The sequence below is a fragment of the Canis lupus genome, chromosome 15, assembly GCF_003254725.2.
Source record: "Canis lupus dingo isolate Sandy chromosome 15, ASM325472v2, whole genome shotgun sequence".
Taxonomy (NCBI): domain Eukaryota; kingdom Metazoa; phylum Chordata; class Mammalia; order Carnivora; family Canidae; genus Canis; species Canis lupus.
Window position 1 is genome coordinate 8,170,253 of NC_064257.1, and position 23,185 is coordinate 8,193,437.

The 23,185-nt window shown below is 50.8% G+C and overlaps 1 protein-coding gene across 1 annotated transcript in view; it reads left to right on the plus strand.

The window, feature by feature from the left end:
• CSMD2 (CUB and Sushi multiple domains 2) overlaps nt 1–23,185 on the plus strand; it is a 489,398-nt gene that overhangs the window by 418,293 nt on the left and 47,920 nt on the right. Inside the window, exons 47-53 of the mRNA XM_049094020.1 lie at nt 6,391–6,579; nt 9,224–9,370; nt 11,505–11,693; nt 15,963–16,148; nt 17,093–17,287; nt 18,615–18,788; nt 19,984–20,157. Of these exons, the coding sequence (XP_048949977.1) occupies nt 6,391–6,579; nt 9,224–9,370; nt 11,505–11,693; nt 15,963–16,148; nt 17,093–17,287; nt 18,615–18,788; nt 19,984–20,157 (1,254 nt within the window). The remainder of the gene's footprint in view (nt 1–6,390; nt 6,580–9,223; nt 9,371–11,504; nt 11,694–15,962; nt 16,149–17,092; nt 17,288–18,614; nt 18,789–19,983; nt 20,158–23,185) is intronic.

Here is a 23,185-nt window from a genome sequence, read left to right on the forward strand (position 1 = left end):
CTTGGCTGCAGGTTCTTCTCATTTAGGACCCTGAATATATCCTGCCAGCCCTTTCTGGCCTGCCAGGTCTCCGTGGAGAGGTCTGCTGTTAACCTAATATTTCTCACCACATGAGTTAGCGATCACTTGTCTCTTGCTGCGTTAAGGATTTTCTCTTTATCTTTGGAATTTGCAAGTTTCACTACTAAATGTCGAAGTGTTGACAGTTGTTATTGTTTTTTTGGGGGGGGTCTCTCTCCTGGATCTGAATGCCTGTTTCCCTCCCCAAATTAGGGAAATTCTCAGCTATGATTTGTTCAAATATGCTTTCTGGTCCTCTGTCCCTCTTGGTGCTCTCTGGAACCCCAATTATACATAGATTCTTCCTTCTGAGACTGTCATTTATTTCCCTTAACTTTTCCTCATGGTCTTTTCATTGCTCTTCTCTTTTTTCCTCAGCTTCCTTCCTTGCCATCAACTTGTCTTCTATGTCGCTCGCTCTTTCTTCCACCTCCTTAACCCTCATCGTTAGGACCTCCAGTTTGGATTGTATCTTATTTAATTGATTTAATTTTGGCCTGATTAGATCTAAATTCTGCAGTCATGAAGTCTCTTGAATCCTTTATGCTTTTTTTCCAGAGCCAACAGTAGCTTTATAATTGTGCTTCTGAATTGGCTTTCTGACATCAAATTGTAATCCAAATTCTGTAAGTCTGTGGGAGAGAGTACTGTTTCTGATCCTTTCTTTTGTGGTGAGTTCTTCCTTCCAGTCATTTTGCTCAGTGCAGAGTGGTTGTATGAGCAGGCTGCATCAAGAATATCAACCACGACCTAAGTAAATTTCACCCTAGATGATTCTGCCGAGGTCAGAGACCAGAAATTAAAAACAAAAATCAGAACAAAATAAAACCAAAGGGCCACTAAAGTGAAAAACAAATTTTAAAACAAAGTAGTAGAAAATAAAAGGCCAAGAATCCCAAGAAGAAGAAAAAAAAAAGAAAAGAGAAAAAAGCAAAAGTAAAGAGGAAAAAAAGGGGAAAAAAGGAGAAGAAAAAGGGGGGACTGGGAGATGGTGGTGGTAATGAAGTTGTAGTGGAGGGAGAATGTAGTCCTCCTGAGGGGTCCTAGAGGGTGATCCTCTTGGTTCTGAGTATATTCTGTATGTTAGAAGATGCTCATGCCTAAATTTATGTAAACCAGAAATACTTATAGAAGGCCCGATCAAAACATAAATGAGATAGAAGAGGGGGACAGAGTGGGAAGGAAGAGAGAATCTAGTCTCACAGAAAGAACCAGCACGGTATTGCACTTGGTTCTGGGTGCTGCTGGTCATGTTTAGAAGGTATTAACTTCTGCCACTGGAGAACAAAATGAGGCAGAGAAAACAAAACACAAAACAAAACAAACAAAACATATCTTGTATATCTCCCCAAATTAAGTTGAATATGTTGAAGGGAATCTAGAAGTGAAAAATATATCTAGGACCGTAATTGTAGAAATATGAAAGTCAAAAAGGAAGAAACTTAAAAATGAAGAGGTGGTAAAATATTGTAGTTAAGGTGAGAGGGATCCCTGGGTGGCGCAGCGGTTTGGCACCTGCCTTTGGCCCAGGGTGCGATCCTGGAGACCCGGGATCAAATCCCACATCGGGCTCCCGGTGCATGGAGCCTGCTTCTCCCTCTGCCTGTGTCTCTGCCTCTCTCTCTCTCTCTCTTTCTGTGACTATCATAAATAAATAAATTTTTTTTAAAATGTAGTTTAGGTGAGAAAAGAGAAAAAATTATAAATTTTTAGTCTGATATAAAAATGAGTTATACTGGAAAAAGGGGTGCAAAAAGGCAGGTTACCCTCTGGTTCTATGTACTGTATATCCCTCGACTTCCCCTGGAGCTCTCCAGGGCTGCTCAGTCAAGAACTTGCTCTCCTCCTGTCCTTCCAGCTGGTCTTCGGGGGGAGAGGCTGCTGTGCTGACTCTCAGGTGTGTGCACCTGGGGGAGATGCCCCGCCCCCTGCCAGGTGCTGGGCTCAGTGGGAGCTGTTTGTCCTGTGAGGCCTCTGTCCCCTGGGGGCCCCACGCCTCCCATGCACAGGGGTGACACCAGGAGTAACAAGCCCCTGACGGCGCCAGCCCTGGGGTCGGCTCTCCCAGTAACTACCGCAGCTCCCAGTCCGCATGAGCCTGGATGCTCCCAGGTGGCAAGGGTGCTGACCTGCACAGCCTGGGGGCACCTGAGTGCAGGAGCATTCTCGCTGTCCTGGGCCCTCCCTGCCTCTGCCCATCCCGGGGGGAGCACCAGATCCTGGGCTGTGTCCCCCTGCACCCTGGGATCCAGGGCCTGCGCTGCTGGAATCGCGCTCCCAAGGCAGCAGGATGTGCCCCCTCCGCGGGCACCCCTCCTCCCCTAGTGACCCTGGGGACTGGAGGCCTTCCCACCCCCCTGTGGTTCCCACCAAGATCCCTGCTGAGCGCCTTTCCCTCCGGGAAGAATCCAGTGTGGAATTTTTAAGGTCCCGCATCTCTGGATCGGGGCTCCCCTGTCCCGGAGGCTTTCACCACTGCCTCCCTCAGCCCCACTCCTTGCAGGCCCCCCAACCCTTGATTCGTTTTTATTTTATTTTTCTCTGCCTTCCTACCTTGTTAGAAGCGACACCCTTCTCTCTGTAGCGTCCAGCTGTTCTCTCCTTAAATCTCAGGTTGAATTCGCAGGTGTTCAGGATGGTTTGAAAGTTACCCAGGTGAGCTGGTGGGGCCAGGTGAGGTGAGGATCCTGCTCCTCCGCCAGCTTGCCCCGCCTCTAGGATTGAAGTGTGTAAAGGAAAAATTGACAATTATAGAGAGAAAAGGATAAATTCACCATTGTAGCTGGATATTTTCACACATCTCTCTCAATGACAGACCAAAAATAAGTAGGGACCTACTATATTTGAATGATATGGTCATATCAATCCGTAAGATTTTGCTGCATAAAACCATGCCAAAATTTAGAGGTTTTAAACAGTAATCACTTAATTTCCTACAAAGGATGCGGTTTAAATATAAATACCAGATAAATTGCAAGAAAATGAAAGAAAAAATATGTATCATGTAAATGGTAAACATAAGAATCATAAAGAAATTTTGGATAATACTGCAAGCAAGGAGTATTACCAGAAATAGAGAGATTTTACAATGACAAGAGTTAACTCCATTATAAAGGATATGTATACATAATATGCAGATGATAAAAGAGCTTCAAAATACACGAAGAAAAAACAGGCCTAAATGTGAAAAAGAAAAGGCAAACTACAGAATAAAAGAAGATATTCATCGTACATATATTTCTTAAAAGGCCTTATATCTAGGCTCTATAAAGAACTTTAACAACTCAATAATAAAGCAGTCCAATAAAAATATGAACAAAGTCTTGACTAGTCACTTTACAAAATAAAATGTATGAATAGCTAATAAATGTACGAAGAGATGCTAAACATCGTTAGTAATCAGGAAAATGCATATTAAAACCCTAATGAAATACTACTACATACCCACTAGAATAGCTAAAACTTAAGGCTGAAAATACCAAGTGTTGCCAAGGATGTGGAGCAAGTGGAATTTTTATACATTGTTAGTTGGGATATAAAATTATATAGTCACGTTGGAAAACTGGTAGTTTCTTTCAAAGTTAGACATATCCCTGCCCTATTTTCCCAAAAGAAATGAAAACCCATATCCACAAAATGTCTTGTATGTGAATTCCATAATACTCCCAAACTGGAAGCAACCTAAATGCTTATTAATAACAAAAAGAATGAATGAATGAACAAACTGTCCTGTGATTGCTTCAGAGCAGTAAAAATAAACCAAGGGGTAATACACAAAGCACCATGGATCGACTCTTAGAAACATGATGTTTAGCAAAAGAAACCAGACACAAAAGTAACATGTCTGATTCCAATTGCTTGAAATTATAGTATAATCAAAACTAATCTGTTGTTACAAAAAGAGTATCAGTGATTTCCTGGAGCCTGGGGCATGAGAAAAGATTCTGTAGTGATGAAAATTATCTATATCCTGATTATGGTGGTGATTACACAGGTATATGCTTCGCTAGAACTCGTTAAACTGCGCACCTAATGTCTGTTCATTACTTATTGTACATAAATTATATCTCAAAAATGTTGAATTTTAAAAAGAAATTCGTGAGTCATACAACAGACAAACAGCCTTACTTATAAATAAAAAGAAATGCCTGGAACAAAAAGCCGCAAAATAATCAAGCTGTTCGGTAAATTAAACAAAAGGGAGAAAGCAGGAATGTACAAAAGAAGGGAAGGGAAAGTGGGACATAACCATTGAAGCAAAAGAAAATTTTAAATCATGAGATTATCTTTAGGTAAGCCTGTGCCAATAAATCAATGATATGATTTAATAAAGTTGACCCCAGAGGATAGAGAGCTTGTGCTTTCCCAGTTCTTTAAAAGAAATAAGAACGTTCGCAGAGGAAACCCCACCAAAGACGTCAAGACCAGGTGATTTAATGGAAGAGTAGTATTGAGCCTTCGAAGGCCAGACATCCTGAGCTTAAGAGGAGGGAAAGCTCCTAAACGCCGACGCCCAGGCCTGATAGAGCCGTGCACCAACAGGGGAGGAGTTCCAGGGGGAAAGGCTGGTGGGATCAGGAGCTTTCAGAGGGAAGGCTGTTTGCCTCCAAGAAGCCATTTGCTTTCCTTTCCTGTTTACAAAATAAGGAAGTTCTCCTGGGAAAAGTGAGTTAGTGCCTTTCAAAGCTACTCAAAGTTGGCGGGGGTGGGGGGCAGCACGGGTGGGGGGCAAGTTGCCTGGATGGCTCCATTGGTAGAGCTTGTGACCCTAGATCTCAAGTTGTGAGTTTGAACCCCATGTTGGGTGTAGAGGTTACTTAAAAAAAAAAAAAAAGTGTGTTTCGGGATGCCCGGGTGGCTCAGCGGGTGAGTGCCTTCAGTCCAGGCTGTGATCCTGGAGACCCGAGATCGAGTCCCATGTCGGGCTCCTTCTGCCTGTGTCTCTGCCTCTCTCTCTCTATGTCTCTCATGAATAAATAAATTTTTTTGAGTCTATTGCAAAGCTCCTCAGCGGAATCCCAGATGAGCTGCGTGAATCTGGGGCCACAGCAAGCATTTCGGTCTGATAGCCCAGACCCAGGGCTGATTAACAAGCCCCATTTCTGCAAAGGCAGAGGGTTTGAAGGAAGCAGTAGAGATGGGTGGAGAGCAAGTGGCTAAATCCCCTCCCCAGAACGGCCTCATCTCAAATGACGACCCAGGGATTGGTCCTCGGCTTTGCCGTTCCAGAAACTCTCCTTTGTCAGTGTTCTAGCATCCAACACATTCAGGAAGCCTGTCTGAAGGCACACGTACAGCAAAACACCGCTTCCTGCCTTTGTAGTGATTGGGATACTTGCCACTACTGGCCATGCCAGGCCTGTTTCAAGGCCCTTAAGATTGACTCAGTCCCCAGAACTTCACTATGGAGTCCTCAGCCTAGGAAAACAAAGAGGGATCATCCTCAGGTGGTTTCACATAGGATGTAGTGACAGGTCCCTGTACCCCCGGGGGAGAGGAGAGCACCTCCCTGGTTTGCAGCACATGCAGGGCCCCCAGAACCAGCATCTTCTCTCACCTCCCTGGGGGCAGATGCAGGAGAACCAGCCTAGCCCCTCCAGCAACCCCTTCTCTGAGGTCTACACCAACTGTGCTCCTTGGGGTGGCATGTTTTTCTTGCAATACCTTAATACTGCTAATCAGGCCACAGCCAAGCTCTGCTAGCTCCTTCTGTTCCTGGTGTAATTACCATCATTACCATTATCGTCCCTGGGGTTTATGAAGGCACCAAGCTGCATGCGTTATGTATATTCCTTCCTATAATATTATATACAACATTATTAGTGTGCAATGACGTAATGTGGTGCAGGATACAATAGCCGTGTAAAGCAGGTGTTGTCTTTCCACATCAGGGGTGGAGAAGCCATTGCACAGGGAGGAAATAATTTGTCCAAGACCACCCAGCTAGTAAGTGCCAGGGGCGGGCCATGCATCCACGTAATCACCTCTGCCCAGTACTGTCTTTGTACAAATCCGTCCCGTTTAATGGATCGACTCTTAGATTTGAGGATGCCGTGCGTTGTCTGTGTCACCTTGCCTTCTCCAAAGCCCACCTCTGAGTTAGGAAGTGGTTCCAACCAACTGGGCAGGCCTGCATCCCGGCAGTGAGGTAACGTTGACGCAGAACCTGAGGCCACCTCATGCCGTGGAGCAGCGTGATGGTGGGTGTTGGGATCCTGTTTGCACCCAAATACTCTTGTCCCGGTGACTGTCCTTTGTCCCAGGGAAGTTCGTTAGCCCCGGTTCCATCTCCGTCTCATGAACCTGGCGTTTCTGTTTCTTTCTCCCAAGTGCACTGCCCCACGAATGAGCTTCTGACAGACTCCACGGGTGTGATCCTGAGTCAGAGCTACCCGGGCAGCTATCCCCAGTTCCAGACTTGCTCCTGGCTGGTGAGAGTGCAGCCCGACTACAACATCTCCCTCACAGTGGAGTACTTCCTCAGTGAGAAGCAGTACGATGAGTTTGAGATCTTCGACGGTAAGTCAGTCCAATGTTGAGGAGTTGCCTGCCGCCCATGGTGCAGGTCTGCTTCGAAGCCCTAGGGGCCTGCGCCGTCACCCCCTGTGAGAGCTTTCTGGAGGCCCCAAGCCACATCTTCCTCTACCACCAGAACCCCAATACCCCTCCCCTCCATGAGAGCCCATGAATTGCATGGTGCACAGGCAGGGGTGCTCGTGCTGCAGCCTGGTCCCGCTACCGAACCCTTTCTTACTCCAGCACCCACCCTTAACGTCACCCAGTAAATGGATCCTAGCAAGATCCCCACGTGGAGAGTATGCACCTCTGAAACTCAAGGGGTCTACCAAACGTTGCGCTGCTTTCTTTGTCGTGGAAGGGAAAAGGCACGCTAACTCGCCCTTCAATTTGGAGAAGACATTTCAGCGTGTCCTCACACCACTGGGGAAACCTCCCCTGACTCCTTGTAGAACTTACCCTTTATCCCCTGGAGACATGGGTCTTCTAAAAGCATCTACACTAATTGTCCCTTCTGGCTCATCAGACGCCATTAATACCATGTCATCATGGAGAGAGCCAGCCTGCTACATCCTGCGGGAGGTCCAGATGGCCCACCTCTTTTCATGCTTTATGACGACAGTGAGCAGGAGAACTAGCACCACTCCGGGGCAGGACCACGCGTGTGTACTGCCGTCTCTCTCATGTGAATGCAAATTGCTTACGGTCCTCCTTTCCGAGGGGTATGGAAAGAACGCGTTGCTGGGTCAATAACTGCGCGTTGCGTAACCGGGGCTGTGTTAATCTGCTCTGATGAAGATACTGCACCTGGCACAGATGACACAGTGCGGGGCTACTGCTTGGCCAGGCTGGTTCTGTGATGGACGGGCCGGGGCTCCACTGACTGTCACCTAGCAGAGGGGCCACAATAGTGCTTTGGGCACCCAGGGACAGCATCAGTTTACACTCGGCATCCGAAATCTTCGGACCACCTGGAGATTCCCTTTTCCCCGGTATTCAGTTGCCTGAGGAAATAGCTGTGGGTTTTTTGGGCAAGGACTGGACAATGACTAGTATATGTAATTGATGTCATTTAGGGGAGTACTTTTTCATAGGGGACCCAGTCTGTCCTTCAGCCAAAGTGTTCTTTAATAAGAAATAGAACCGGGCTCAAGTCTCTAAATTGGGTGGAGGGGTTGCAGCTTTCCATTGAGGTCAGCTTTCCTCACGCTCTAACTATATGTTCCTGATATTTTGTTCATATATTCCTATATTGAGGGGCTTCCCATCTATCTTGCCCTGAGGAATATCATGTTCTGTGAGGCATCACCATAGACCCTACAGGGTAGTCTCTCCCACCTCCCACCTCCCACCTTGCCGCTCACTTTAGTATTTATGCTAGCCTCACTTTTGATTGTTGAGTGCCTCCTCCTGGCCCCTATATTCTAGAATCTTCTCACCCCCCATCAACACTAGGAAGCCCAGCTCTGTGACAGCATCTCCTTCCATGAGTTTAGGCTACAGAGGACGGCTGTTATGCAGGTTGTCAAGACTGCTGATGCTCACCCCTCCAGAAGTGTATTCCTTTTTGCTCTAGGAACTGGAGTAGCAGGGATCCCTGGGTGGCTCAGCGGTTTGGTGCCTGCCTTTGGCCCAGGGCACGATCCTGCAGTCCTGGGATCGGGTCCCGTGTCGGGCTCCCAGCTTGGAGCCTGCTTCTCCCTCTGCCTGTGTCTCTGCCTCTCTCTCTCTCTCTCTCTCTCTCTCTCTCTCTCTGTGTGTGTGTCTATCATAAATAAATAAATCTTAAAAAAAAAAAAAAAAAGGGAACTGGAGTAGCCCCGGGCCCTCCTGAGGGACATATCAGCTAGCGGGCATTCTGATCTGGTGTGGTGGACCTCTTCTTCCTTTCTTCTTCCTTGCCAGTTCTCAGAGCCTTGGACCCCTTCCTTCATAGTTTGTCACAGCAGTTCTGATGGTTCTCTTTTGTTTAATGTGGTCCATTAGCTCTGCCAAGCTTCCATGAGCTGTCTTGGCAGATACTAGAACCATCACTCAGGGCTATTTCCAGGGCAATAAATCCTGTTACAGTCATCACACTTTATATCCTGCCTCCCTGGAACCAGCCACCTTAGGATGCACTCCCGCGGCATTAAAGCTGGGAAAAAGGAAGAGGGAGGGCTTTCTGGAAGAACCTTGGAAAGGAACATTAAGGAACTGTGTTACGTATGACACGGAGACGCTGTGTTTGCCTGTAGCCTTATTGCCACGTATTCACTCAGCACACACTCTTCTATATGACAAGCACGGAGCTGTTTTTAGCGTGCACGTGTGAAGCGGGTGACACGGTGGAAGTTCCCCGGTGGCGAACCAGCTCTTGCATTAACCAGCTGCTTGACCTTGGCAAGTCCCAAGATGGCAAATAGATTTCATCTCACCTGCCAACTCTTGTAGGATGGCAGTGACTTCCCCGAGCTCTGTGTTAGGTAGGGCTCAGGAGGGAGGAGCACCCAGGGCGGGGATGCAGAGACAGGACAGACGTACAGATCATTGCACTGACCCCGACCGTCTGAACCTACTGACTTCTCCTGAGGAGGAGAAATGAGAGGCGGTTACACCTGAGGTGTCGAATCAAGGTCTGTAATCCTGTGTCCTGTACTCCCTCCAGGTCCCTCGGGACAGAGTCCTCTGCTGAAAGCCCTCAGTGGGAATTACTCAGCCCCCCTGATTGTCACCAGCTCAAGCAACTCTGTGTACCTGCGCTGGTCGTCTGACCACGCCTACAACCGGAAGGGCTTTAAGATCCGGTATTCAGGTGAGTAAACCAGAGGGCCCATGAGAAGGGCCACAGCCCCTGGGCCCCTGAGGTAGCTTACCCCAAACTCCCAAGTTAGCAGTGGGCCGTATCCCCATCGATGGCGGGGGCCTTCCTCCCTCGTCTGAACCTCTCACCACAGCTGCCCGAGTGTCCCCCATGGTTTTCACCTCCCAATTTCCACTCCTCTCCCTGCTGTAGGCTCGCCCCTCTCTTCTGCTCGTACCGCCAGGCTACAGTGTCTTTTGGATACGTTCATTATTTATCACCTGGCAATGCCTACTAGGTGACCCCATCCCTAACACTGTTGAAGTGTTGATGAACATTCCTTAAAACTGAGAACCCCTAAGATCTGGGTCTTCGGGTGGGAAATGTCAGACAGGCAGCCAAGGGACGGCCTACAGGGGCCTGTCTTCGGCTCTTCCCGCCGTAACTCAGGCAGAGGCAGATTGAGGCCTGCTAGGCAGGCACTGACCAGGGCTGCAGTCTACAAGGAGCACACAAATATCCTTGGAAGTGTAATGAGATGGGGGAAAAAAAAGTGGAATTTATCTGAACTCCCGTCTTGGGGATTATCGTATGTGGTTGTCAAGAAAACTTAATAAGCAGCCCAGCCCGTTCTGAAGGGGAGCGGGTCCGACAACTGGAGGGGCTCTGCAAGCATGGAGGTGGATGGGAGCTGCTGAAGGCCGTGAGGAGCTCCAGGAGATGAGGCCAAGCCGAGCCCGGGAGGAGACGGATCTTCACTGCCCCAGGGTCCGCTGTCTCTGCAGAGTGAACCCTAAATTCCTTTCTTCCATGCACACCAGAGGGAGGGTGGCTTCGTGCCCCCAGCGCGGTGGCCGGCTCTGTCCCGGTCTAGCCCAGTGATTATTCCACAAGTCACCCTTCAGATGGCAGTTTCCTTAGGATGAAAACTAAACCTTCGGGTCGCCGTCGGGGAGCTTCGGGCAGCGTCCGGGGGTGGCCGGCAGCTGCTCCGGCCCAGCAGGTAGGGAAGCAGCGCACCACAAAGAGCTGCCCTGTCCTTGAGGTCTTGGAAGACTAGCCATATGTGTTCAGGGGTGACGGGTCGGGCACAGCTAAAGCACGTGCCAACAGAGGTTGATCAACTACTCGGTGAAACCACTAGAACCTTAGTGGAAAAGCAGTGGACACTTTGGCCCACACCCATCACTAGGACTCAGTGCGTCCTGTGGCTGAGGGGCTTGTTCTAGATGAGGTAAGCCCGGAGGAACGTCCTTAAAGCACCGTTGCGCCAGCACAGGGGTGTGGTCATCAACTCAGAGGCCAGAGGATGTCCCCACGGGGCAGCCGTGCTGAGGGCCTGGGGCCTTCCTCCCCGTCCCTGCCTGCCTGGGGTACCGAGCCTCTTGGAGCAATGGAGGCGCATGTCCAGCGTGTGCACTGGCCACTGCACTGCCAGCCTCTTGGAACTTCCACTGGGGATCCCTGGCAAGTCTTCATGGGCAGCCCCCCGCGCTGGGAGTTGTGACTGTTCTCTTCGCTGTGATATTCCGGCGCTTAGAGCATCACCGGGCACATAGTGGGCCCTCGATGTCTGTCGGATAAACGGATGAAACCCGTTGAGGCTGCTCGCGGAGAGGCCATGGTCCTGGACCACGCGGCTCCCTCTCCACCGCCCCGTAACACGACGGGGAAGGGCCTTTTGTTGAAGCGCTGGGCTGGGGGCTTTCCTGACGCAATCCCACTTCAATTGTCCAAAAACCTCTGAGGTTGGCATTTCCGGTCACAGTACAGGTGAGGAAAGCGAAACTCAGGGAGCTTCAGTGATGCGCCCCAAGTCACGGACCCGGACAGTCAGAGCCGGGCCTCCAGAGCCACTGCCTGGCGTCACATGCTGCTGGAGCCCCCTCCCCCGGGGCCTGTTTCCTGCGCCTCTTGGGAGCCGATGGGTTTCAGGGGACGGAGCTTAGCTGCTTGAGCCGCGCTGCTCTAGGCCACACGCTTCGTGGTCTTTCTCTTTTCTTTGGCTTCACTGCAGTACCCACTGTGCAGTGGACCTGGCGGTGGCCAAGACAGAAAATGGGGGAAGGGAGGGTGGGCAAGGGGCCTGGGGTGCACCTGTCTTCCTGCTTGCCCGTGCTCCCCTGAGCCTCCTCTTGTTGTCCAGCTCCCTACTGCAGCCTGCCCAGGGCTCCACTCCACGGCTTCCTTCTGGGCCAGCCCAGCACCCAGCCCGGAGGCTCTGTCCACTTTGGCTGCAACGCCGGCTACCGCTTGGTGGGACACAGCATGGCCATTTGTACCCGGCACCCCCAGGGCTACTACCTGTGGAGCGAGGCCATTCCTCTCTGTCAAGGTGAGGAGCGCGTGGAAAGGAGGTGACAGGCGGCTCGGCTCCCCAAGAGGGGATGCCTGGGCTCCGGCTCCCAGGACAGGTGGGGTTTGGGCCCACACATTGGCAAGGAGAATATTCTCGGCAACAGCAAGAGCATTTGCAGAACCACGGACTGGAGAGAGAGCAGTGTGGGCTGGGGGAGCACTGGGTCCGAGGTGGCGCGGGCAGAGGGAACCTGGAAGAGTAGAGGCTCGCAGTGCACTCTCTGCGGGCAAGCCCGCGATCCGTAGTTTGCATGTGTTGCCTTTCCAAGTTGATGGGATTTGTCTTCCCTTAAAGTAACTCAGACGAGGGATCCGGGAAAAACAAAAGGCTAGAGAGACGCGGAAGACGGGTTAAGTGGGTGATGGGGATTAAGGAGGGCGCGTGTTTTGATGAGTCAGTGAATCCTCCACCTGAAACTAATGTTATGCTGCGTGGTGGCCGACTGTAATTTAAATAAAGACTTGGCAGGAAAAAAAGCGACCTGTAATCCCATCACCCCAGATCTCCGTGTAACATTTCAGCACATTTCCTTTCAATCTTTTATATATTGTTTACACAAACGGCATCCTCGGAGCACAGAGCTCTTAATATTCTTTAATAACATCTGTCACATAATTAAATACACTTCCTCGTCACTATTTCTCGCGGTCGCACAGCGTTAAGGAAGAACTCATTTATTTAAGTATCGTCCTGTTGTTGGTCATTTGAATTTCTCTATTTTTTGCTTCTGCACCAGCACCACTGTTAAAATCCTCGTAATTCCATCACTGTGGACATCCATGTTTATTTCTTAAAATAAATTCCCAGAAATGAGATTGTTGGGCCATAACCTATACAAGATCTTCAGCTTTTGACACTCACTGCCCTTGAGGACATTTGCCTTCACTTACACTTACACCAGCGCATGGCAGTCGTCCTTTCTCCCGCAGTCACATCATTTCTGCTGCATTAAAAAAAAAGAAGAAGAAAAGGCTTGCCAACAATATTGGCAGGAAATGACACTCGTGTTTGATTTTCCTGTTCTTTGCTTCACAGTGTGGTGACGTCCTGTCTAGTGACGTCTGTCATCTCTGCCCCTCAGAACCTTCTTGCCTGGGCTTGAGCCTCCTCCAACGATGTGTCCCTCATGCTCTATTTGATGCCCTAAGGGAAGGTCCCAGAGCACATACTGGTGGCCACTGGTGCCGGGCTTGGTCTCCGGGTCTCTAACTATCTGTCTCCCGAGGCTCCAGTTAGGAACCACCACGCCTCTCACGTCCGTTCTCCTTTGTCACTTCCCAAAACTAAGGCCCTGTAGGCTTCTCCGTCCTCGTCTCACAGCACTTCATGCCCAGCCCCAGCCCCAGGCCTCCTGCTGCTGCCCTTGCACTGGGCCCTCCCGCTGAAGGCTCTGGAATCCCGGCTTGTGGCCCACAGCCTACGAGCCTACACCCTTAGTCTCTCCCTGGAAGGCTGTCTCTCTCCTCCCTCCACAGATCAGCTCCCCTCCAAGAACACGGATGCTGGGGCCCTTCAGGGAACGGGTCCCCATAACCCGGGGCCAGGAAAGGCCTGGCATCGCTCCAACTCCATGTTGCTCCTCCCCAACCGTGCCTTTCCACCAAGTGCATCCCAGTAGAGATCCCGTGCCTTCTAACGCGTCCGCTCTCCTTCCCCAACCCCCCAACCCATCCTCTCACTACGTATTCTCCCCCTCAGAGATCTCATCCCAGCCCCAGCTTCAAATACTTGGTGATTCTGTGCCCTCCTCTCCTGCCCACAGGAAGTGCCCCTCTCACCTCGGGGTTTGGGGGCTGTTTCGGCGTGGGGATCAGGGGAAGGGCTTTCAGTGTCTCTCTCCTCGGAGTTATCCGCGTGGGAAGAGCTGGGCCCAGAGCAGGGAGTCGGGGCTGCCGTCCACTTCCTTCACCTGCCGTCTCCAGACTGACTCCTCCCGCACCAGTAGGGTCTTCACAAGAGGTTCAGGGAAGCAGGGCAATCCGTTGGTCACAGTTTGCCTCCCCTATTACCACCAGAGGAACTTAAAGTCCTGCTGTTTAGGCATTAAGAGAATATCATACTCAAACACTCGTCTTCATTCCACATTTTCCTCCTCAGTTCCTCCTCATCCACTATTTCCTTCTCTTTTCCAGTCTTTGAAGGCGTCTCCCATCTCGATATCCCAATCCCCCTCCCTCTCAAGAGTCCATCCTTCCCTATATCCTACAGAAGCCCTGGCCCATGTCTCTTCTGGGTTCCAGTGGCATCAAGGACCATTGGTGGCCTGGGTGGATGGGAACTTCCTCTGCTTGAGCTGCCCCGGAGTGAGGGTGGCCTGGGCTCGATGCGCGGACAGAGCACTAGCTCCTCAGCTGTATCAGCTTCTTTCAAGGACAAACTGCTCCTGCCTAAGTAATGCGCGTTCCTCCCATAAACATAGCGTTGACCCTGCTCCTTGTCATGACCTCGGCCACCACGTGGCCGTACACGTTTGTCTCCTGAGCTGTCACCTTTCTTTGTGCTGCTGCGTTAGCGCTATCATTTTTTATATTTTTATATCCCATATTTCACCCTTTCTTGGTTTTCACCCTCTTTTTCATGGAGCATAGCCTTGAGTAAATCCCTCATAAAGGGTTCATGAGAAGGAAATGCTCCAGGTCTTCAAATGTCTGAAAATACCTTTACTTTTGACCTCACGTATGCTTGGTAGGTTGGCTGGGTTGCAGATCACTTCCTTCAGAAATGTGCTCCATTGTCTTTGGACATCATTGCTGCTGACGGGAAGTGTGATGCCAGCCTGATGCTTGCTCCTTCACAGGGATGTCCTGTTTCTCTCTCTCTCTCTCTCTCTCTCTTTCTCTCTCTGGGAACTTGTAGGAACGTGTATTTCATCTTCTAAAACTCCACAATGATGTTTATAATAATGGTTCCCTTTGCGTCCCTTTGGCTCCTTTTCCAATCTAAAGACTTGTGTCTCTTCATCTCCGGGAAATTCTCATCTGCGATCTCTCTCTCTTTCCGGAACTCTGACTGGTGGGATGTTGGACCTCCTGGATGTCAACCTCCTGTACTTCAGTGCTTTTTCTCCCGTTTTCAGTTTCTGTCTTTTTGGCCTACGTTCTGGGAAATTCTCTTTACTTTTCATCTCGATCTCTTCTATCTAATACTTATTTTAGCGATCGTATTTTTAACTTAAGAGAGATTTTCCTTGTTCTGTTGTTGTTCTTTTTTCAAAGCCCTCTGTTCTTGTTTAATGAATATGATATGCCACCCCGACTTTCTCAAGATATTGCTAATCAAAACCTTAAGGCGGGCAGCCCCGGTGGCGCAGCAGTTTGGCGCCGTCTCAGCCCGGAGCATGATCCTGGAGACCCGGGATCGAGTCCCGTGTTGGGCTCCCTGCATGAAGCCTGCTTCTCCCTCTGCCTGTGTCTCTGCCTCTGCCTCTCTCTCTCTGAATTAATAAATAAATAAATCTTTAAAAAAAAAACACACAAAACCTTAAGGCTTATATACTTTCTATTTCCTGAATTAGCCCTGTTTCCTAAAAGAGAGCTTTATTTCTATTTTTTTTTTCTATCAGTAATCTTGCCTTTATGTCTTTTATGCTACTGGTTTTCTTCATATGTGCAGTGATCCGTGATCATTCCTATTTCAAAGGAAAGGCGAGGTTGATTTTTCCAGGTAGCAAACGTGAGTCACCTTTGTTGTGATTACACGCATTGTCTTTGCCCGCCAGGCCTCCCGCGTGAAGAAGTTGAGCTGGTATGTTGAGCATGAGGGGTGCTGCAGAGGGGCGCTGGCCTGAGAGCTCTTAAATCCTAGAATCCGAAGAGCTTTGCTCTGGGATGCCATCTCTCACCTGAGCAGCCCTGATTCTCTCAAGGGACTTCCTATTTTTTTTCCTCAAATGGGAAAGAAAACTCTCTATTTTATTTGGGGAATAGATGCTCAACTGCCCCTACACTGTATTTGTGGGAGAGGGTGGAGGGGAGCTGGTCTTACCTATAGCTCCCTCGTACCTTTTCAGCTACAGCTTCTCGTAATCTATCAACACACTTCGATCTGCATTCCATCTTCTGAAGTTTTTTTGAAGTCTTCTCTGCTGTTGATCCTCCCATTTTGTTTTCTGTTACGAGGCTTTTCCACTTTCCTGGTCTTCACTATAATTTTATTAGGGCTTTTGGGGAGAAAGAAGATTAAAATATGTTCTCAGAATGCCATTTGAACCAGACCATGCTCCTAATGTTGTTTTCTCTTTGCTAGCTCTTTCCTGTGGGCTTCCGGAGGCCCCCAAGAATGGGATGGTGTTTGGCAAAGAGTACACAGTGGGGACTAAGGCTGTGTATAGCTGCAGCGAAGGCTATCACCTCCAGGCAGGTGCCGAGGCTACAGCAGAGTGTCTGGAGACGGGCCTTTGGAGCAACCACAATGTACCCCCACAGTGTGTCCGTGAGTCCTCGGGCGTGGAGAGGGGTGGAGGCGGGGTTGGAGATGCAGCTGAGAAGATCCTAGAGGGGGCAAGCTGAGCACCGAGTAATGAGAAAGAAGCAGGTACACGGAGATCGGAGATTCGGGAAACAGACAGACGGAGAGTGTCATCGGCCAAGTTGGGCTTCCGTCCAAAATTGCTCTCGAGGCATTGATAGACCAGTGTGCCCGGAGATGTCTCCACGAGCCATCACAGAACTTAGGAATAAATTCCTTTTAGAAGGAAAAACTACCAGAACATTTGCATGAATGTCCTTTGATCACAGAACTCTAAAATGTTTTTTATATATACGCACTTTTTAAAAATTTTTATTTGAGAGAGAGAGAGTGCACACGAGTGGTGGGGAGGGGCAGAGGGAGAGGGAGAGGCAGACTCCCCACGAGCAGGGGGCCCGATGTGGGGCTGGAGATCGTGACCTGGGCCAAAGGCAGACACTTAACCAACTGAGCCACCCAGGCGCCCTGGGGTTTACACTTCTGATTTGTTTTATTTTGTTTCTTTGACTTACAGTGAGCTTTACGAGATTTCTGAATTGCTTCCCAACATTTTGAAATTGGAGGAGCTCCCATAAAAATCCATATTTCTAGCTTCTCTTGAAAAATAAAGACCTGACCAAAGAGAACTTACAAGTTTCACATCTAACAAGCAGCACTGACTACCACCTCCCCTTTTTTTCTTTTTTCTACTTTTTTTTTTTTTTTTTTTTTGGTGGATCTGCCCACCCTGGTTTGCGGCATTCCCTGCCCCCACCCCAGTCCATTTCATGCATTAAACAAACCTGCCCGACAACCGAAGATTCTTATTACCGCATAGCAGTGCCCCCGTCCCCAGCTCTGGACTCTCGCCTGTGTCTTCCATAATTAATGAATCAATGACTCCTCCTCGCTGCTTCTTGTCTCCCCAGCTGTGACCTGTCCCGATGTCAGCAGCATCAGCGTGGAACATGGCCGATGGAGGCTCATCTTTGAGACACAGTACCAGTTCCAGGCCCAGCTGATGCTCATCTGTGACCCCGGCTACTACTACACCGGCCAGAGGGTCATCCGCTGTCAGGCTAATGGCCAGTGGAGCCTCGGGAATTCTATGCCCACCTGCCAGAGTAAGCCCAGGAGGGGAGGTGGGCAGGTTCAGCACAGTGCCGCCCACCTGCACTCTACCACACATGGGGAGGGAGAGGAGGGGCATCACCAGGGACAGCAGTGGACCTCTCTTTGAACACTCACCTAGACCGGGAGCTGGGGAGGTGCCTTTCTCCTTTAAGGAAGTACTTGTTAGCATCTTATCACTTTACTAAAAAGTTGCCTTTGTCCAGGTGAGTATCCACTCATTCACATAGTCAACAGTCGTGCCAGCTGTCATAGAAGTGTGAAGATAAAAGATTGTGCTTCCTGCCCCAGAGAAGCTTCTAGTCTGCTGGAGAGGCGGACAAAATAAGGAAGCAATGATAACGGGGTGTGACAAGACCTATAACGGGAGCGTGTGTAGAGGAATGCTGTAGCACAAGGAGTGGCCCCAAGTGGCTGCCTCTCCTTCTGGATGACTGTTTTTATTTCCTCAAGATAGTTTACAAGACCAGGGTCCCTGGGAGGCGACTCTGAGACAGACTTCCTTAGGGAGTACTCCTGAGAGCCCCGCCATGCTGTGTAAGGGAAGGTGGCGAAGTGGACCTCTGATGTGGTGTCAGTGCAGCCCTCAGCTGGCCCCACAGGGAGCTCTGCAGCTCGGACGGTCCTTTGGAACTGCCACACGTTGGGGCGAGAGCCTTCATGCCTGCACGCTGACCAAACACTAGGTGCAGGTGCCCCGGAGAGCGAGCGTGATCTACCAGGGAGGACTGTTCAGCCAGGGCAGCCCGAAGAGGGCTAGCAGCGAAGGGTCGCTAGCTGTGCTTCCACCTTAAATGGGGGTCCGACTGGCCCAGCACAGCACCCGCTGCCGTGGGGTGCACTCATGATACCTCATCAGTGAGGACATGATAGAGGAGGTAGCTTGTCAGCGAGGAGTGGCAAGTTTGAGACCGGGTGGGACGAGGAGGGACCTCCTCCCGACACCCGCGATTCAAGGCACTATGTCTCTACGCATCCACGTTTGGACCCCACCGTGGACCGTAACCATGGGTGTGGCCGAGCAGAAGTCCCAGGCTGTGGCGGCTGCGGTGCAGGGAAGGTGCCCCCACCTAGCGCGGCCTGGGCCACTGGGCCTCCCCTCCGCGCCTGTGCGCGGCTCCCCGGGGAGGAGAGGGCGCTGCTCTCTGCAGCCAGGACGAGGAGCCGATGGGCCCGGGCCCCCGCAGAGTCTCCGTCTAGCGTAGGGCCTCGGGGTTGGAGGAGGCTCCGCGTCGCCCCGCCTATGAGCTTCCCCACGAAGCGCCACCAGGGGCCTCTCTCAGGCCGTCGCGAGCCACTGAGTGCCTGTGATCCTTGCAGTCATCTCCTGCGGAGAGCTCCCTGTCCCACCCAGCGGCCACCGCATTGGAACGCTGTCCGTCTATGGGGCAACGGCGATCTTCTCCTGCAATTCGGGGTACACGCTGGTGGGCTCCCGGGTGCGCGAGTGCATGGCCAACGGGCTCTGGAGCGGCTCGGACGTCCGCTGCCTTGGTGAGTCGCCCCCCCCCCCAGACCTATCCCGCCGCCCTGTTCCTCCTTTAAACGGGGGAGAGCTTTCTAAAGCCGGACTCCAGTCTTTAAACGGCGTCACTTTCCCTATGGCGTAAGATTTTGAGTCCAGACACCAGCCACCGGGCACCTTCCATGCTACAGCCCTGAACTCGTTTCTCCTGGGGGCATCTGGAAGAATGAGAGCTTCAAGCCTGATGAGACAAAGCTTTACTCATATACACACACACGTATACATATGTACGTGCATATGTGTGCACACACACGTATACATACATAGGAGGGGTGTGCATATAAACATGCAAGTGCGTGTATACATGTGCGTGTACATGTCTAATACATGGTGCACATGTGCATAATTGCCTACGTACATGTGTGTGTTTATAAAAGATGACAAACGCGTAGAAACGACCTGGCTTACACGGGACGGAGTCCTCATTTCCCCCACAGCCCGTCCGTTCCCTACCAAGCCTCCGGATTCTGAAGTATTCTCTCCTCTCGGTTCGTTCTTGGATCCCTCGAGCGCCAAGGAGGGTCCCGGCCACACAGACCTCACGGGGTAGATTTGATTCTGTTCCAGAGTGAACGGTGCCACCCTCCCACTGGCCCCGGGCCGCTGTTAGGGATGCACTGCTGAGTTAGCAGCGCTGGGAACATCCCCCAAACCCCATTCAGTGAAGTCCCTCACCTAGGGTGGGCTGCCTGAGTCTCCTGCCACCCAAGGGGAAGGAAGGACGGAGTCAGCCAAAGCACCTGCTGTGCATAGTTACCTTCGACTCCTCCGGGCTTTCACAGCCCTAACGTAGACCAAGGTGCCCTCCATGCAGCAGATGCTGTTGACACTGGCTGAGGAAAAGAAGAGGGAGGTAATCCCAGAGGCACGGAGGTGACTGTGATCATTTCTAACCCACGGACAGACCCAGAAGCTACAGCTCAGAGATGGATGGATGGCCTTTTGGGATTCAGCCTTGGGATTTGGGGTCACCACTTCCCTCATGTCTGGGATTCCCAAAGCCCCTCCCGGACAGCTACTCTTGGAGGGAGCGGGGGAAACAGTGGGTGGCGGGGGCCCTGGTCCTTTTCCCCACCGTCCCCGACTTCCCGCCCTGGCCAAGCCCCCACTCCTCTTCTCTGAGCTCCCCTCCGATCTATACTCTGTCCTCCTCTCCCCCCGCAGCGGGGCACTGTGGGACTCCGGAGCCCATCGTCAACGGACACATCAATGGGGAGAACTACAGCTACCGGGGCAGCGTGGTGTACCAGTGCAACGCCGGCTTCCGGCTCATCGGCATGTCTGTGCGCATCTGCCAGCAGGACCACCTCTGGTCGGGCAAGACCCCGTTCTGTGTGCGTAAGTATGTCACCCACTGTCCCTAGCCACGGGCTCCGCCTCAGCATGGACTTCCTCCCTTGCCCTCTAGGTTAGGTTCGCTGGAGGTTTTGTACGTTCTGTTAATTCCTTCTGCAAGATGCACCCTTACGTCTCCAGGTTCCGGCCCTTGGCATCGTTGATTCCTGCTTCCGCCTTCGCGTCGCCCTCCCAGCGATTCCCTTTGCGTAACGTGTTTGTTCGTTTTCTAGCTTTTGAGTCGGGGATCCAATTCATTTATTTCCATTTTTTTATTGTTACTGATATAAGGGCTTAAGGTTGTAAAATGTCCTCCAATAACTTCTCTAATCGGATCCCGCAGGTTACAATGATCAATGTTTGATTTACTGGAAATGCTGTAATTTGGGTTCATTCCTTCTGTCACCAAGAAGTTTTTTAATAGTTATTTTCTTCTACTTTCTAGGCAGAAGGGCCATTCTACTTCTATTTTGTCAGTCATTTCTGATTGTGTCGCACTGTGTATAATATTTCTACATCGTGGAATTTCTCTCTTTATGTCCTTGTAGTTGTAAAAATCAATCAGTTGTTCTGAATGGTCCATGTGCGTTTGAGAAGAAGGCAGATTCGGGTATAAAGTTCCGTATATGATCATAAGACGTGCCTTGTGATGTCATCTGTGCCTTCTGCACACATTTTTTTTTTAAGATTGTATTTATTTATTCATGAGAGACACACAGAGAGAGAGGCAGAGACACAGGCGGAGGGAGAAGCAGGGAGCCTGACATGGGATTCGATCCCGGGTTTCCAGGATCACGCCCTGCGCCGAAGGCAGCGCTAAACCGCTGAGCCACCCGGGCTGCCCCGCATGCTCACTTCTTTCCATGTCACCCATTTTGCTCTGAGAGATGTGTCTTAAAGTTTTCCGTTCTTAGCGTGCTTCTATCTTTCCTTGCGTTTCCTGTAGTTTCTGCTACCTAAAGGTAGTTGCTGTGTTATTTGGCACATAGTTGTTCAGAACTATTATATCTACGTTGCAAATTGTGACTTTAGCCTTCATGATGTCTTCTTTGTCACTCTTCGTATTTTGTAGCTTGACTGGCACTGGGCCTGGTATCGGGCTTACCACCCTGCTGTCGTCCTTTTCCCGGTGGCAGGGTGTACTTTGAACCATCCCTGTATCGTAGCCTTTCCAAATCTTGTAAACAGTGGAGAGTGGGGCCTTGCCTCGTGAGCCCATTTGAAAACATTTCTCTTTTAATAGGTTAGTTACGCTCACTCACATTTATCACTACGCCTCAGAGGCTTGGTCTGACTTCTGTTGTGTCCGATGTACCTGCTGCGGGGAAGATGTCATACTCAGGTATCGCTTCTCTGTGTGATGGTTTCCTTGCTCCCAACTTCCGCCCTTTCCTTGGGTACTTAGGGAAGTTTGTAGAGTCATATGCCCCCTTCCCGTAGTCCGTGCCCCTGACACACCAGGATCCTTTCTCAGTCTGTTCACATTTAAGATGGACCCTCTCTCACCAGCAGTGACCTCACATCAGTATCAGGCCGCTCCCTGCTCCTTCCTTCTCTTCTCCGCGCAGCCTTGCTCTCCACAAAGGCTCGCAACACAAGCGGGAGAAACCGTTCTGTGTGGGTATTTTGTTGGTTTTCCCACTCACACGTAATTTAAAATTTACAGCATTCTCCGTTGGGGTTATGCGGCAGGCCTGGGCTGTCTACAGTTTTATTTGTCCTCGTTAATCTGCAATATTCTTTTTTGGATTCAGATGACCACCGTTATTCTCAGCTGCCTGCAAGTAATTTGGAAAATCCCTCACTTAATAAAGTTCCCCCAAAGTGAGCCTTCATGGAAAGCGCGGGGTTGGTTTTGTTTAATTTTTTCGAAGGCAGGTTTTTGTTTGTGATTCTTCCTCTTATTTGGTTCTTCGTCTATGAGATGGAGCAATAAAGTAATGAGACGTATTGAATAAGCAATGCGTGAAAAATTAGTCTTGATAGCTGCTTAAGTGTCGGGTTTACACAAAGCCAGACCCATCTATATTCAGTTGCTCTTCCAGATGGGTCTGCACAAAACATTCGGTTTCATCCAGAAGATGCAAATTCAGATGCCTTCAAGGAATTGGCGCGGAGTATGCGTGCGGAGATTCGGGTTATAAATAATAGAGAATGTTGGGGTCTGAAAACAAGTGGAGGATGTCTGCGTCCGCCTAAAGATGTTTGGTTGTAAAGCTGGTGGGCGCTGGGAGGCAGGGCAACCAAGCGTCTGGACAGGTGACCCCACGATCTGGATTGTCTGGGTCCTGCCCAGACCTGCCGCCGTGTGTCCACGGCTGTCTGACCTCAGGTGGGTTAGTTTACCCAAATCTGCTTCCTCATCTACAAAAAGCAGATACCTTGGAGTATTGTGAGGACTAAATCAGTCGTATTTCGGACCCAAAGGAGTGCAAACGGCACCGGATAGAGACGTGAAGCAGGTGCTCTCACTGTTGCTGCGGTGAGGGTGGTGTCGACGCCGCCATGGGACAGACCCCGGGACCTCTTGGGCCGCAAGCCCGTCGCCTCCCGGGGCCCAGAGGTGTGCAGAGGTCTGCGGACCAAGACGAGGGGAAAAGGAGAAGCGTCTATGAGTGGCTTCCCAGTGGTGGGCGCTTGGTAGCTGGCACCACTTGTCAACCCAAGGTTTGCAGAGGGGCCACTCCCACACCGTCTGTTAGCCCCCTGCCCACTCCCGCATGCTCGCACACGCGCCTGCGACTCCTGGTGCTCCCTGGAGACCTACCCTCCGCCTCCCTGCCCGCACTCTCAGCGGCCCGTGACCGCAGGTGGCAGGTGGCGACCACGGCCCCGAACCAGGGCAGCGGGGCTCAGCACTCCGGAAGCCACCTGGAAGCCGCGTCCCCAAACCCATCTCCGACTGCCCGAGGGTGACGGTGGCGCTGCCCTGCAGGGCTGTAGGGCTCAGATGAGCAGCTGCAGAGAGGCCGTAATTACTGGCTGGTTAGCTAACCTCACGTTCGTTTTGCAGAGAGGCTGGAAGGCTCCT